At 38.1% G+C, this 15,991-nt stretch overlaps 1 protein-coding gene across 1 annotated transcript in view; it reads right to left on the minus strand.

Moving 5' to 3' along the window:
• hsd17b4 (hydroxysteroid (17-beta) dehydrogenase 4) overlaps positions 1 to 15,991 on the minus strand; it is a 36,278-nt gene extending 20,287 nt beyond the window's left edge. The window contains exons 1-12 of the mRNA XM_037680969.1: positions 15,837 to 15,991; positions 15,384 to 15,437; positions 14,297 to 14,404; positions 13,718 to 13,777; positions 13,592 to 13,613; positions 13,375 to 13,421; positions 11,772 to 11,856; positions 6,969 to 7,156; positions 5,339 to 5,430; positions 5,150 to 5,174; positions 4,883 to 5,011; positions 578 to 690 (exon numbers count right to left, since the gene is read on the minus strand). Coding sequence (XP_037536897.1) covers positions 578 to 690; positions 4,883 to 5,011; positions 5,150 to 5,174; positions 5,339 to 5,430; positions 6,969 to 7,156; positions 11,772 to 11,856; positions 13,375 to 13,421; positions 13,592 to 13,613; positions 13,718 to 13,777; positions 14,297 to 14,404; positions 15,384 to 15,437; positions 15,837 to 15,888 — 975 coding nt within the window. The 5' untranslated portion in view covers positions 15,889 to 15,991. The remainder of the gene's footprint in view (positions 1 to 577; positions 691 to 4,882; positions 5,012 to 5,149; positions 5,175 to 5,338; positions 5,431 to 6,968; positions 7,157 to 11,771; positions 11,857 to 13,374; positions 13,422 to 13,591; positions 13,614 to 13,717; positions 13,778 to 14,296; positions 14,405 to 15,383; positions 15,438 to 15,836) is intronic.

Here is a 15,991-nt window from a genome sequence, read left to right on the forward strand (position 1 = left end):
ATTATGTAAAAGTTCAACTGAGACACACATTTACTATAAAGTCGAGCAAACAAATAATTGTTTTAGGTGTTTATTTTGTTAAATTTTGAAGAAATGCACAGCGAGTCGCCCTCTGCACGTTCATGTTTCTGCGGCTTGGCTTTTTACATGCAGCTGATTTGACCGTCAAAGTGCATTTATTAAGGAAAAATTAGACTGAGACACACCTTTGCTATAATTCTGAGCAAACAAATAACTGTTTATAAGTGTTAATCTTGTTAAATTCTTGTTAGAATCCTCCCGTGCACGCCCCTGCAGTCAGCATTTGGCAGCCAATCGATTTGTGACACACCAGCCCACATTTCCGGGTTCGGCCCACATTTCCAGGTGGTCAGCGGTGACGCATAATAGATGCAACGTATACGGTGAAGTGACGTATTGATGGATTTTTCCACTTTATTAAACATATTTGGACTGATGCAACGTATAAGGCGGTGCGATGTTTAAGGCGGTGCGACGTGTGCAGCAGAAAATACGCTACAAACATCTTGTCGGTTGCTGTCAAAAAACAAAAAAGGTAGCAGTAGACTCTACTCACAGGATCAATCCGTGACTTTGACACTGCAGAGGTTGGAGCAGCAGTTAGATTTGCACCAGCTTCTCCGTCCGACTCCACTCGAGAAAGCACGTCCACAACCATCCCCATGGACTCTGCACAAAGACGAAAGGAAGTATGTTCGAGCAAATGAGGTGACACGTGCCTCATTACACCTCAGGCATATTTAAAACACTGACCATGCAGGTAAGCAGAAACACTTTAGCTAAACTATGCAAGGTTTTTTCCCCTCATTGACTTAATTTACCTTAAAACCATCCATTATAAATTGTTCATTAATTATGTTGGACAGCTACAATTATCCATTTAATTATCTGTGCAACCCAATTTTTTTTCCATCTCTGTTACAATAAGTGGAAGCATTATTATCTTCAACATATAAAATAATGAGTAGCTCCCATGTTTGGCTGACAGTGAACAGCAAATGACTATTTTAGAACTCAACAAAAAATAACTTTTTAATCTAGCCTTCTCAATTAGCTCTTACTAATAAATTAAATAAGCTTAAGAGCAAATGTTTTATTAAAAAATTCCTCTGAGGGAATTAGAACCAAATATATATATATTTAAGTTAATTAATAACCTATGTACATGTCTCATTTACTACTAATTATTGTGATTAAATTGCATGGTCTGATATCAGTCTGAAACAATTAGCTAAGCTTTAGTAATTGTTCTTGCTGTGATCAAAGTGAGTCAGATCAAACTGCAATCACACTAAATGTCTTTAATAAATTACCAAGAATGTGGAAGGTTTTATCTGCAATCAAAGCAGAAAACATACAATTAAATAGCTGTCATGTTTGTTTTGTTGAGTACGTTTGAATTTTTGATCCATACAACGAAGACTCAGAACCTACGTGCTAATTTGTGAACTTTTACTTAAGACGATTTCTTTAATTAAATTTGAGATTGTGTAAAATTAGTTTAATCAAACAAATCCAGATGCAGCTTTTAAATAGACAGCAGGTGCATTAAGAAAAAGTACAGCTAGTTCTCTATTAAAATGCCAGTTGTTATTATATGTAATGCATTGAGTTCTCACTGTGCGTTTTCTGAAAATCATCTAAATATATTAGCTTTGAATTAATTTGAATACCTACACATGAAAAAGCAGAGACAGTCTGCAATAGATCTAGAAGACCACGCGGCTCCTCATTATCAATCGGAGGCAAGCACTTACTGAACAGAGGCAGCAACAAGCCTCAGCATTAAGCTACAAATGAGGTGGAACAACCAAGTCATGCTAATGAGACCTGCAAGCACCCGGTGGGAAAAGTTCAGTTAACGTTTACAACGCCACCCTCCCTCCCAGCTTCCAGCACAGAGAGGGCAGAGGAGGTGGAGAGTTATAATAAATCAGTGTTCTCCCCCTTCTCGTTTGCATCAGACCTTTTGGGATTTGTTGGCACTTGTGTTCAACATGGTGTTCTCCCTGGCTTTTTCTCTCCACTTCATTTGCTCCGTCTCAAACATCATTTGATCCTCACCTCATTGCAGGTTTTGAAATTTCCTGTAATTACAGGTAAGCTGATGGTAAAGCGCACTCTTCTCCCAATTTCAAAGAGCCTTTCTTTGCTACACAGCATACTAAAACATTTAAAATGCGATAAAATAAAATAAAAACTAATCGTGCATAAAAATACAAGACAAAAATACAAATAGGTGAATCAAGGTTCATTTGACTTCTACAGTACATCAGGTTTGCACGTTATTTTTAAACAGCATAATCAATTTTAACATACATTGCTATTGTTCCACAGTATGGCTTTATAGTGTTTACAGTTTCTGCAGGGTCTGCAAAGTGCTATGACTGCTGAGTCAAATGAATCCCAGCTCTCCTTTTTTCAATATTTCTTATGAAGTTAATGACCGAAAAAGATGAAAAATACGGGACTTGGCACAGAAGCAGAAGACAACCACAGACACACACACACAAGATCAATTTAGAGCAGCATGTTTTTGGAAGAAACCATGGGAAGAGAATGGAGAACATGGAGAAATCCCAAGCGTTCAGTAGAAATACTCAATACAGAAAGTCCTCAGGTAAAATTCGGAGACCTGAGAAATGAGACCTTCTTGCTCCGAGGTGACAACACATCACAGTACAACAGTACTTCATCGTCTAAAACAGTTTGTAATATTTGTTAAAGTTCTACAACAACTTGAAACTTTAGACGTCTTGACTAGAATAAAGCTCACAGACTTCAAAGATTTCTGTGCTCTTATTACTTCTCAGCTAGATGTTTGTGATTCTTTGCATGTCAGTGCAGCAGTCTCCTCACCGTAAGCAAGTAAAACAAAATGTAGGTGCTCATCTTCTACCAGCAACAAGAAAGTATGATCAAATAGTGTTTTTCTTAACAGCTTGTTGTTAAGCTCCTTAATGGTCTGGCTTAGTGAACAGGACTTTTGCATCATCATGAGTCATTAGATGAAACAGAGTGAAAAGCAAAATCTTATAATTTAACGAGGACAGTAAAGTAGCTTCCTTTCCAATTTGGCCTACGTTATAACACTGAGGTCTAAAAACCACACACTTTAGTCCTGGAGTTGCCTTCATACTTGTATTAAAATTCAGAAATTCACCAACGCTCCTCTTTGGAGTTTGATTTGTCGACAGCTTCAAAACTTCAATTTTAATGGACACCACTCTGTAAATAATTTGTTTATTGTATTTTTTACTCAATGTTAAAGTCTTGCAATTTTCTTTTTGTTCACATTTGACTATGAACTTTTTTCCTTAGTACTTTGGTTGGAATTTTAATTGCACAGCTCTCCGTTTAGGTTTTGTTGATTTAGACATGAAATGATCACCAATTATATAAAAATGTATTAAACATCTTTTTATCATCTGTAAATTTAACTGAATTTCAGGCATTACTTGTAAAAGCTCTAAAGTTATTAGTGGGAAACAAACTCAATGACAAGACCTGAGGATTTTTGGTTTAAACTGCCTAAAACAAGCTTTTTTTCATTTAACTGTACGATCGTCGAGTTAAAGAACACAAGACAAGCACAATTAATGTCCAAATTTTTTTTAATCATATTTCTTGCATTATAGAACCAAGATGTTTCAGTCCTAAATACCAAAAATTAGATGTACATACATCCGTCCAGAGGACCTGACTCACCTTATTTATTTAGTTTATTTTTTTATTCACCCTTTATTTAGACAGGTAGTCTCATTGAGTTACAAGAACTCATTTTCAAAAGAGACATGTTAGATTGATCTACCTGGATTATTGAGCATGCATCAGGACATATAGATACATGCCTTTTATTAGCAACAACTGTTTGGGTACTTATAACAGATGAATGAATAGACACTGATGACAAAAAAATGGCATGAAATGATCCATAATTTACATTTTACATTACGTGTCTTACTGGGTTTATCTGTAGGAGTGGATACTTTACAGGTAAATGTACCATTGTTATGTGCCTGAGGCACATTATTCTTACTATTTTGTCCTTTGGACATATTTTGGGTTTTGGGTTAACTAATTAACCTTTAATCGTTGTAAGCTGGCCCTGTGATGGACTTGCAACCTGTCCAGGGTGTACTCCGCCCCTCACACAATGATTGCCGGACATGGGCACCGGCGACCCCCATGACCCAAAATGGAAGAAGCGGGTAAACGATAATGGATGGATAGATGTTATAAGCTGTGGCGAGTTCCGCCCGCCCATAAAAAGGCTGGTTCCAGGGAGCTTGCTCTCTCTTTTTGGACTCCTTCGTTTTGTCTGCTCTCTGGCCGTCCTTGTTTTGTTTTGGTTTGGTTCTGTTTTTTCTGTTGCTCATCCTGTCCAGGATGCATCTCGACGGGGTAGGCTGATGCTGCCGTCCTATGCCTAACAAGGTAGTTTTGTAGTTAACTTTTTATCTTATTTTTGTTGTAACTTTGGCCTGGTGGGACCGGTTGTCTTGTTTTTGCCATTTCTTTTGCCATAAGTTTTTTTCTAGTTGTAGTCCGGTACCAGCATAGGCTTCGATGGCCCTGTATGGAGTTGGCCCGGTGTGGTAACTTTTTATTTGTTCTGTTTGACCGGATCACTTTCAGTTAATACTTTGGGGTTATTTTGTCTTTTTGGTGGACACGGGAATTGGGGGGATGGGTTGTCATCATTTTTTTTTTTCCCTTCCCCGCAAGAATCCGTGTCAATAAATTGAATGTTTAAACCCTCATTTGTGAGTCCCATGTCCTCCTTAATATGCTGTGCCCTAGGTGAACGTAACAGCTACATGCACCAAAGAGTGTGTGATTGTCCCCTTGCATTACTGACCTTGTATATTTGAAGGTTTGACAGCGTTTGTAAAGTCACAGATTTCGTCCCACTGGTCTCGAACAGCCTCAGGAGTCATAAGTTTGTTCCTCTGTCTCACAATCCTGCCCTGAGTACGCTCCCAGCGCACTGCACACACACATGCGCAAACAAAAAAGGGGTGTGGGGGGTCAGCGCTCCGTGAAAATCCTGCACATACAGTACGAAGGAGCTGCTGAATATTAAAACATATTCAGACATTACATAGGAAACCCACACTGTACTCACATTTAGCAATCCAGCCTGCACCAACCTGCATAGAGATTAAATTTAAAGACACACTGATATTAAAGAAAGATTGCCATTTGATAAAAACTGAATTTGTCCATTATTTATTTTACCAGCAATCAAAGCAACAAAAAAAAAAGGACACAAAAATGAGCAAAATCAGAAGAAATACATCAATTTCCTGCTTACCTCATATAGTCCTCCATTGTCTTGGCATTGTTCATGACAGAGCCAGAGGACCAAAGGAGAAACAAACTCAGGCTTCAGGGCCGCCACCAGATCTAATTAAATAAAACAAATGTATGTTGTTGTTGCTCTGCACATTTATTCTTCCTGCAACTGATCTACAATGTCAAACTGTGCTCGGCTTTGTTGGCGCATTATTAAAATTACATATGGCCTGTTTTTTTTGCTGGTTTTAATAACACATTAATAAAAAATACAAAAAATCTTCACAAAACAGTGTGTACGCAACTCTGAGCTAACAGAACAGAGTACAGGTTGTTATTTTTTTAATCACTTAACAACAGGAGGAAAAATAAAAAATAAAAAAAAGATTCCCATTTTGCTTTTTTGGGTGCAGAATATCTTCTACTTCAAGTAATGCGTTCGATAAAAGCACTATGACACTTATCAAAAATAGATTTTGTCATTTCAGAGCAGACATTAGGACCACATGTCTGCCCGAGTGCTTAATCTGATGTGAACTTTTAAAAACTTATGGTCTGAAAGCATCTTAAATTATTCCGGAGAAAATCTGGGTGTGTTTAGATGAAAAAAAAAAAAACTTTCACAGCTGAGAGCAAACAGGAGGAGCCAAAAATAACTAATTAATTTTCATTAAACCTAAATAATGTTGGAATAAAGTCAGAAAACTATTAAAGCAAGAGCTTTTAAATCCCTCTTTAAATCATTAAATATTTATTTCCACACACACCATATGAGTTCCTAAAATATCTGTGCTCCGGTGGTAAGGGGAAATAAAGCAATCTGTTTCGCTGCATTCCCCGTTTCCCCCAAGCACCCCTTTCTTTTAGCATGATGAGTTTTGTTCTGTCTTTCAGACAAGTCTGAGTCAGTGAGTACGAACATATGGAAGCAAGTCATTTACCAAGGTGAGACCATCCTGTGACAGTTGGCACAGTACCGCATGACAGATGCTACTGCAGACAAGCACAGCATGGAAACAAAACCATTCCTCTGGTTCGTCACTTGTCCCCCCCCCCCTTCAACAGAGCTGTAGTCACCGAGCATGAACTACTAACGTTTGGTAGCTAGCCCAGTCTTCATTAGATCAAAACACAGAAGGTAATACTAAAAAATCGTCTTACCTTTTCACCTCACTGAGAGATTGTTCTTAAGTTTGGGTTTCACGCAATACAATTCATACGAGACGCTCAGAACTTTATTTTATATTGATCATCGTGCGTGTATCCGTGCTTTAACTTTCTGAACGTGAAAAATTTATGGTAACATTTGGAAGCACAGTCAGAATCATCAGTGAAATAAAAAGGCTTAGAGATGCCTGTTTAAATTTTTTAAGCTAGTCGGAGGGTGCAGGATTTTATCACGGCAAAAGAAAACAGCCTCTGAATAATAAATGACAAGTTTACAAGTCTACTTTAAATTATGTTGCTTCAAATTTGACAAAAGAACTGTGCGTGCATTTAACTGGAAGATTTTCAATTTTAAAAAAAGAAGGTGTTTTTAAAATTCTATTTATCCGTTTTGGCCTGACCAAATTTAAAAAAAAAAAAAAGTGCATTTGAGAAAAAATGAACTCCCACAAAGCAAACAGACTAGCTCCGTCTCTGCTTACCTGGCGGCATGACAGATTCTGTGAGGCGTGACCCAGCCACCGGAGCAATGGTGTTGCAGTGAATGTTGTACTTCTGCCCCTCGATTGCCAAGGTGTTAGCCAGCCCGAGCAGGCCTAGCTTGGCAGCGCTGTAGTTGGCCTGGCCGAAGTTTCCATAAATGCCTGCAGCTGAAGCGGTCATGATGATTCTAGCCACACACAACCAAAGCCAACACAGTTGGCATTAATGCAAAGTGACAGGCATCACTATGGAGTCAAAAAGAGACTGTGACAACCCACACACAGTCTCACAAAGAAGTACACACTTGTCATACAGATGTATACTGATGTGCATATTTAGACATTCAATTAAATAAATAAAACCGATCAACTCTTACCACAAATGTACACACACACACAACACAGCACAGTAGGTTTATTCAAACTGCTTATGCAACCCACGTGTCGGAAGAAGAAAGTGTTTGCACACCAAAGGAACAAGCTGGCACTGAAGTGCACAAATCTCACGCTGAAGTAAGAAGGTTAAGCATCAATGCCACATTAACTGCAGGAGTCGTCTGCGAATCGCCATCTCACCGGTCATAAGTAAGCAGTGATCCATATTACACCATGCTCATTCAATGATCAAAACATTAAGGGGACTGGCAATGACAAATCGTTTTTCACGTCAATAATTTAACGCGCCAAATTTGTGAAGTCGTTTACTGCGAGAAATTTTCAGCCCATCAGGTTTTATTACCCAAACACATATATTAGAATTTTTACAGAGCATGGCATGATGAAATGTTGCATCAAGGACCTACTTCACACAACAAATATCTTCAGAGCGTAGCTTTCAAAGCTCTGAGACCAGGAGAGTTGAGTCGATGACATTTCGCCTTTTTATTTCTTCCTGATATGGCTTTTTCTTTCAAATGCACCATAAATCTTTCTTTGGGGTGACTGCACACAGATTGGATTTCAAGAGTGTGCATGAGTAATGCTCAACATTTACACATTTAACATAATCTGAAAAATTGTTTTTTTCATGTCTGAAATAAAATATACATATATATTAAACAGCTTGCAGTTATGTATTCAAAATGTTTATTTACAACTAGCAGAAATATTTTACTTGCTATACGTAATACGGAGCTAGCTCTGAGCTAAAAGCAAATTTCATCAAAATGTTTGTTAAAACTTTTTTGTATATTGGTTTTCCTTTTTTTATTAGCTCATTCATAAAAGAGCAACTTTTACCCCGATTAATTCAGAAGCAAAGAATTATATGCAACGTAACTATAATAATAATTATAACTTAAAATATGAACAGATAAATATGCAAGATAAATATCCATGTTGTTGCAGAATACAGTAGTCCCTCATTTATCGAGGGGGATACGTACCCTGAAGCCCCGTGATGAGCAAAAAAAATCTGGAAATCACAATGTATGATTTTTTAATAATTTATTTGTGTGTTACTGCTGCAAATAAGTATTTGAACACCTGCCAATCAGCAACAATTCTGGCCCTCAAAGACCTGTTAGTCCGCTTCTTAAAAAGTCCACCTCCACTCCACTTATTATTCTAAATTAGAAGCACTTGTTTGAGGTAGTTAGTTGCATAAAGGCACCTGTCCACCCCACACAATCAGTAAGACTCCAGCAACGTGGCTAAGTCCAAAGAGCTGTCTAAAGACACCAGAGACAAAATTGTAGACCTCCACAAGGCTGGAAAAGGCTACGGGGGAATTGCCAAGCAGCTTGGTGAAAAAAGATCAACTTTTTGGAGCAATTCACAAAAAAGGTTAAATCGTGTCATCTGGACCAGTTTCTTTAAGGGAGAAACGTTTCATCTTCCATCCAGAAGACTTCATCAGTCTGTGGCCTGCCAATCAGATCTGTCCCATAAGTAGCCTTCATTGCTGTGTTTCAAGCCAACCTCCTGCTGCGAGTAGTATCAGCCTTCTGGCCTAAAACATCTGATTGTAAATCAAGATGATTGAGTGTTTTGGACAGATGGGTCCTTTTGCATGAGTTAAAAGCCGGCTTCTGAGATTCCAGCAGGAGATTGGCTTAAATCATAGCAATGAAGGCTACTTATAGGACAGATCTGGTTAGCAGGCCACAGACTGACGAAGTCTTCCGGATGGAAGACGAAATGTTTCTCCCTTAAAGAAAATGGTCCCGATGATCTAACCGTTTTTGTGTCATCTACCTGGATGATTGAGCCTACAAATCTTTTTTTTGTTTTTGTTGGAGCAGTTATTAGAAAATGGAAGAAGCTAAACATGACTGTCAATCTCCCTCGGACTGAGGCTCCATGCAAGATCTCACCTCATGGTGCATCAATGATCCTAAGAAAGGTGAGGAATCAGCCCAGAACTACACGGGAGGAACTGGTCAGACCTGGCACCACAGTTTCCATGGTTACTGTGGGTAATACACTAAGACGTCATAGTTTAAAATCGTGCATGGTACGGAAGGTTCCCCTGCTTAAATCAGCACATGTCCAGGCCTGTCTTAAGTTTGTCCATGACCATTTGGATGATCCAGAGGAGTCATGGGAGAAAGTTCTGTGGTCACATGAGACCAAAATAGAACTTTTTGGTCTTAATTCCACTCGTCGTGTTTGGAAGACGAAGAATGATGAGTACCATCCCAGAAACACCATCCCTACTGTGAAGCATGGGGGTGGAAGCATCATGCTTTGGGGGTGTTTTTCTGCACATGGGAAAGGACGACTGCACTGTATTAAGGAGAGGATGACCGGGGCCATGTATTGCGAGATTTTGGGGCACACCCTCCTTCCCTCAGTTAGAACATTGAAGATGGGTCATGGCTGGGTCTTCCAACATGACAATGACCCGAAGCACACAGTCAGGAGAACCAAGGAGTGGCTCTGTAAGAAGCATATCAAGGTTCTGGAGTGGCCTAGCCAGTCTCTAAACCTAAACCCTGTAGAAAATCTTTGGAGGGAGCTCAAACTCTGTGTTTCTCAGCGACGGCCCAGGTTTGGCTGATCTAGAGAAGATGTGTGTGTGTGGAGGAATGGGCCAAAATCTCTGCTGCAGTGTGTGCACACCTGGAGAAAAACTACAGGAAACGTTTGACCTCTGTAACTGCAAACAAAGATACTGTACCAAATATTAACATTGATTTTCACAGTTGTTCAAATACTTATTTGAAGCAGTAACACACAAATTATTTAAAAAAAAATCATACATTGTGATTTCCGGATTTATTTATTTTTTTAGAATATGTCTCTCACAGCGGACATGCACCTAAGATGAAAATTTCTGACCCCTCCATGATTTTGAAGTGGAAGAACTTGCAAAGTTGCAGGGTGTTCAAATACTTATTTTCCTCACGGTGTATATAAATAAAGGTGTTTTAAACCCTTCCCACACTTGCAATATTCTAAACAATGTTTCTAAACTCTAAATGCTCTAAAAAAGCACAGAATGTCATGATTTCCATCTCTCTGCCTTTGCTGATCTCAGCCACTTGCAAGTGTTCTAGGCCACGCCCACTTTTCCACACTGCAAGGAGAACAGCTGATCAGCTGTTCAGCTGCAGGAGGAAGCTTATCCTGCAGTATGGGCTGCACAAATGTACAGCAGGTGCCAAATAATTTAAAATAATTTATTTTAAATAAAAATTCCATGCTGATCGTGCAGCTTATCCATCAGCCGATTGTGTGTCATGTCCAGTCTTACTTTGAAAAACTGCGATACAGCGAGTCCGCAATAAACAAACCGTGAAGTAGCGAGGGATTACTGTATATTTTTTATTACTAAAGTAAAAACACAGGTGTAATTTTTAACTTCAATTGTTGAGATGCCCTCTAAATGTTATTAGATGCACCAGAGAAGCCAGAATGTCCTTTAAATTAGAGGCCTGTAAGCTGCAGTTAAATAAACAAATAAAACATTTATTGTCTATGATGTCTTCATTCATCTGACATAAGTGAATGGAGTCTTAACAACCAGATCAATATAAAGTGCACTTACTTTACTATCACTGCTTTGAGTGACTATCCACAAGATGTCTCACCTTTCATTCAAAATGACAAAAAGCGTAACACTTGGACTTTTGTAGTTTTGTTTAAAAAACATAAGACTAACCATTTTTGATGCACATTTAGTTGCGACATAATTCATTATACGTCTACCAGTAAAATGTCAGCAGACAGAAACAGTCTGGAGTCTCTGTGTGGGCATCTTTACACTTTGCAACATGCTACAGGAGGAAACTGATTTTGCTCAAGCTTTTTGTCCATTTTTATTAAATAGGATTACTGTAACTCGTTTGTTTCCAAGCCGATTGAGAAAATATTTTTCAAGAAATAAAACAAAACAAAAAAGAAGTTTTAGTTCAAAGGATACGTTTTTTTGTCCCTGACTGACCAAACACAGAGTTTGAGGTCATTGTCCTATTCAGTGCAAGTTGAACCTTCAGGTTAAGTTAAACTCTCTGAACAGGAGTGGAATTAAGCAAAGTGGATGACAATTTTCCTTTCCATAAAAAATATCTGGAATATATTATCAGTAAACAAATGATAAATGAGAGTTATTCTTGCATCATTTAAGCAAGAGTATTTACATGCTGGGGGTTGGAGGGAGTTTGTTAATCTGGGCAAGGATAGGGCTCTGAAGAAAAAAATGTTTGTAATCACTGATATAGCTGGTAATAAATCAATCTCTACTTTGAACTTATAAATGCTAGACTATAACGAGATAACGTAAGGGTTCAAAGAGCACACTTTCACATTTCAAAAGGATTTACAAAACAAAACATGCTAGCTGTTGGTAGCTGTACGTACCTGCCAAAATTTTGTTTTCTCATGTGGTTCCAAGCAGCTCGAGTCACCATAAAAGAGCCTCTCAGGTGAATTCTATGGATGAGGTCTGAAATTACAATATTAAACTGTTGTTACTGCATGCATAGACACAGATGTGTTTGTTGGTACCATTACAGCTGATTGAAACAATGTTTCTGGGGATAAGCGATTCAGTTAAAAGGTTGTGTTCAACACACTGAACATGGAGCAAAGAAAGCAAAAGGTGAGAGCTGTCCAAGGTGCTCAGAAAGAAGATTATAGATCTTCATGTTAAAAGGTAAAGGTTAAAAGACTATCTTCATATCCCTGTGAGCACAGCTGCCATTATTAATAAAAATACTATAGGGTTCATGGGGCTTTAAACAGCTTTCCAGAAAGTGGACACAAGAGGAAAAGCACCCCTGGGTTGATCAGACAGAGTGCGGATGGTAGAAAAGGGCCCCGTTTACACCATGCTGTTCGACCATTCGTGCACACTACAACAGTCCTCATTCTCTCTGGAACTGAAGATTTCTGAATCCAGGTCTCAGAGAGGCTATTTATGGGAAACCCCCCCCCCATAGAGATGTGAAATGCTCCACGGGCAAAATTGAACATGTGCACTACAGGCTGTTGCAGTAAAAAGTTTTTCTGCACTGACAACAGTTACAAGAAATGGCAGAGAACAACGTGACTTTTGTGCTACTCACCCTATTTCAGCATTTAGAAGCAAACCAACAACATCCTAGGTCCAAAGAACATTCCTGTATTCACCAGCTTACATGTAACTGTGTACATGTCAACACTGCATGTGCAATGCATGTAGCTGAGCCACACATCAGGGATGCCAGATTTTATTTTTTTATTTTTTTAACTCCCTCCTTTTCTGTGCACATGTTCACCAAACAACATACATCGCATCTTACAACACTTTCATTCAGCACACGAGTCTGGGTCTAAATACAATAATTTTAAAGTGACAGTACAATAGTTGGTCATTTCTTATCTGGCATGGAAACTACAGTGAATCCCTGTAAACAAGCACTTTTTTTATGTATTCGTCCCAACAACCATTGAAAAAAAAACACTAATGCTTCTAGAAGTCATTTTCAAGTAAACAAGACCAAAGAGCCAAGAACACCATCCATAACTATTAAAATTAAACTTCAAGGTCAAGGTTTGTCACTTTTTAATCGCACCATCAGTCACATTTTAAATCACAATGAGCTCAAAGGAAGAAGACTCAAGTGGATACCACTATTGGCTGGAAAAAAAAAAGTGAGATTTGCCAATTTGCATGTTTTGGGATGTTTTGCATGATGAATTTGCCAAAATGCACCAGGGTTTCTGGGACTGATGGTACAAAACTGGAAGTGATGGGTGGTCACATCAGTTGTGTTTCTTTTATTGTTATTGTTGAAGGGTACTGACAAACATACCCATGTCTGGACATTAAATACAAACCATTAAGTAAAATAAAATAAAAACATTTATTTTTACTTATGTCTATAGTTAGTAATATGATTAAACAAATAATGATCGTGTTAGACTGACCCATAAGTAACAAGTTCATGGGAGAAAAGTGCAGATAAAAAGATTTATTCACCCCAGTCCAAATCGCTGGTTCTGGGAAATGATCGGTCTCGAAGTATCCTGGACAAAAATAAAGAAAGAGTTTTAGACCTTTTTTTTTTGTCCGCGAGGTCAAAATTAAGGTCATTCTTGTCACAATCGTAGTGACTCACACTCGAGGATGTTAACTCTAAAAAGCAGATGTCTTTCATTAACAAAAAAAATTAAATAGGTGCTGTGAAATAACTTACCCAGCATTGTTTACAACAATATCTAAAAAAAAAAAAAGAAATAGCCAGAGTTAATTGATTCTAGTAAAATTATCACATTAAAAACAATTGAAGACTACAGACTTCTAATTCAATAATGGTACACACCAATTCTTCCGAATGTATCCAGTGCTGTTTGGATCAGCTTTTCTCCATCTTCTACAGAATCTGTGTGTGCAAACGAATGAAGCAAAAACTCACTGTATTAAAGACTGTCTATATTCAGAGAACTGTCGAACCTCATCTAACAATATGTAGAAAAATCTACCAGTGAGGGAGAGAAGAGCAACTTGTACACACATACAACAAAAACCTTACAGCCTATTCAAATTTTGTGTGAGTTACAGTGAGGGATTAAACATTTTTACTAACTGCTTTCAAATGTTTGCTGCGAAGTGGGTTAAAAAATAAAGTGACAATTTCAAATTTACAAATGAATCTCACCAAACCAAGGCCTTCCTTGCTTTGTTTTTTTTAAATAAGATGCCTTTTTCTATGTATATGAGAAACACAAAAATGAAGAAACAGCTAGAAGGTTCATTTTTCTTCAACACTCACTAACAGATTCATCAGTGAGAAAGGCGAACTAAAAAAAAAATCAATACTGTTTTTCAGTCTGTGAGATAAACTAGTTGAAAAAGAATGGAAAAAAAAAAACAATAATAGACAAAAGTCTAAATATCTCACCATAGTTTGCCACAGCTTTGCCTCCCTTTGCCCTTATCTCCTGCACCACCTTATCAGCAGCTGCAGAACTCCTTCCACCTCCTGCTGTATCTACCCCGAGGTCATTCACTTTATAGCAAAAAGATGACAATGATAAGCAACATGGGATAAATGGTGCAATTCTCAGATTACTCTAAAAGAAAATTGAAGCAATGCTGGTATCTGATACAAATTAAGAGACACACAGTCTAAGCAGTACTAGCCAACTGGCACATGAGGTATAAGAGACAATCACTGCTTTTGCTGTTGCGGTCAATGCAAAATACACACGATTGTATTTTGAAGTATAATTTATTTCTAACATACCTGCATACCAAAATTAGATAAATTCAGTATGCGAGACAAAACATTGGGTTTTTCAAGCTTAGTTAACACAAATTCAGAAACTTCTGTCAGCATGTCTAGTGTGACTTAATACAATGTTGAGAAAAGAAAAAACTTTATAATAGGTAATAAAGGCATCTCTTTATTGGCTCAGTGGTTAGCACTGTTGCCTCACAGCAAGAAGGTCCTGGGTTCAATCCCCGGTTGAACCTGGGGTCTTTCTGTGTGGAGTTTGCATGTTCTTCTCGGGCTTGCGCGGGTTTTCTCCGGGTACTCCGGTTTCCTCCCACAGAACAAAAACATGCATGTTAGGCTGCCTTCAGGCCCAGGCCTCCCTTGTCAAAGAGATCTGTGATCTCAGTGGGATTTGTCTGGTTAAATAAAAGTTAATAAATCCCAGAGTAAATCAACACAAGACATCTTTGGCCAATCAATCCTTGGTTTATCAATGTATCCTGCAAAAAATAAATAGCTTTCATATCACACACGATTATCACTTATGATGCTTTTGTGAACAGGCATAAATAATCTCGAACTATGGTTAAAAAATCTGAATATTAAAATGGCAAAAGTCTAAATAAATGTTGAAACATGAAAATAGAATTTGAGTAAGATTTTCCACCATGGCATAAGACTAAATATTGATTAGAACTGTGTACACCTTACTTTTAAGCAACAAACTATAGTTTATGTTTTATTTATGCTTTTTATTATTATAATTTACCAACTACAGAGGCTCCTCTTGAAGCAAAAGCCAGTGCATAATCTCTGCCAAGACCTGTTGAACAAACGAGAAAAAAAGTGAATAAAGTAAAAACATTTGTTTTTTGTATTTCAATTAAAAACTGCAGCCCTGTAGTGTTTTTGAGTATGACCTTTCACACACTTCCAGCAGAGACTATGTACTTTGCTCCCTGTGCTTTTCAAAATAAAATAAACATCTTATACTAGCAAACCACCTGATAGTCCCTACAAGGGTTCTCTGCTGATGTTTAGTCTTGCAGACCTGTCGTCAGATATAGCAATCGGCAACATTTCTAAATTATCCAACAGGACTATGGTAGGTCATAGAGGGAAAGATAGATCGGTGTAATAACTAAATATCTTAGCGACGTTAGCATCTGAAGCTAACGTTACGTTTGCCTTTTGAATTGACAGGACAGCAAACTACTGTTACCTCCTCCAGCGCCAGTGACGAGCACAACTCTTCCCTCGAACGACAAAGACATTTCTGTTAGATGCTATTTCTTTGTTTCAGATCAACACTGACACAACGACAACACAACTGACAGCAGACCGAGGGCGAACTCCTACAAGTTTTATTTCCGCATT

The sequence above is a fragment of the Nematolebias whitei genome, chromosome 8, assembly GCF_014905685.2.
Source record: "Nematolebias whitei isolate Nwh7 chromosome 8, NemWhi1, whole genome shotgun sequence".
In the NCBI taxonomy this organism is placed as follows: Eukaryota; Metazoa; Chordata; class Actinopteri; order Cyprinodontiformes; family Rivulidae; genus Nematolebias; species Nematolebias whitei.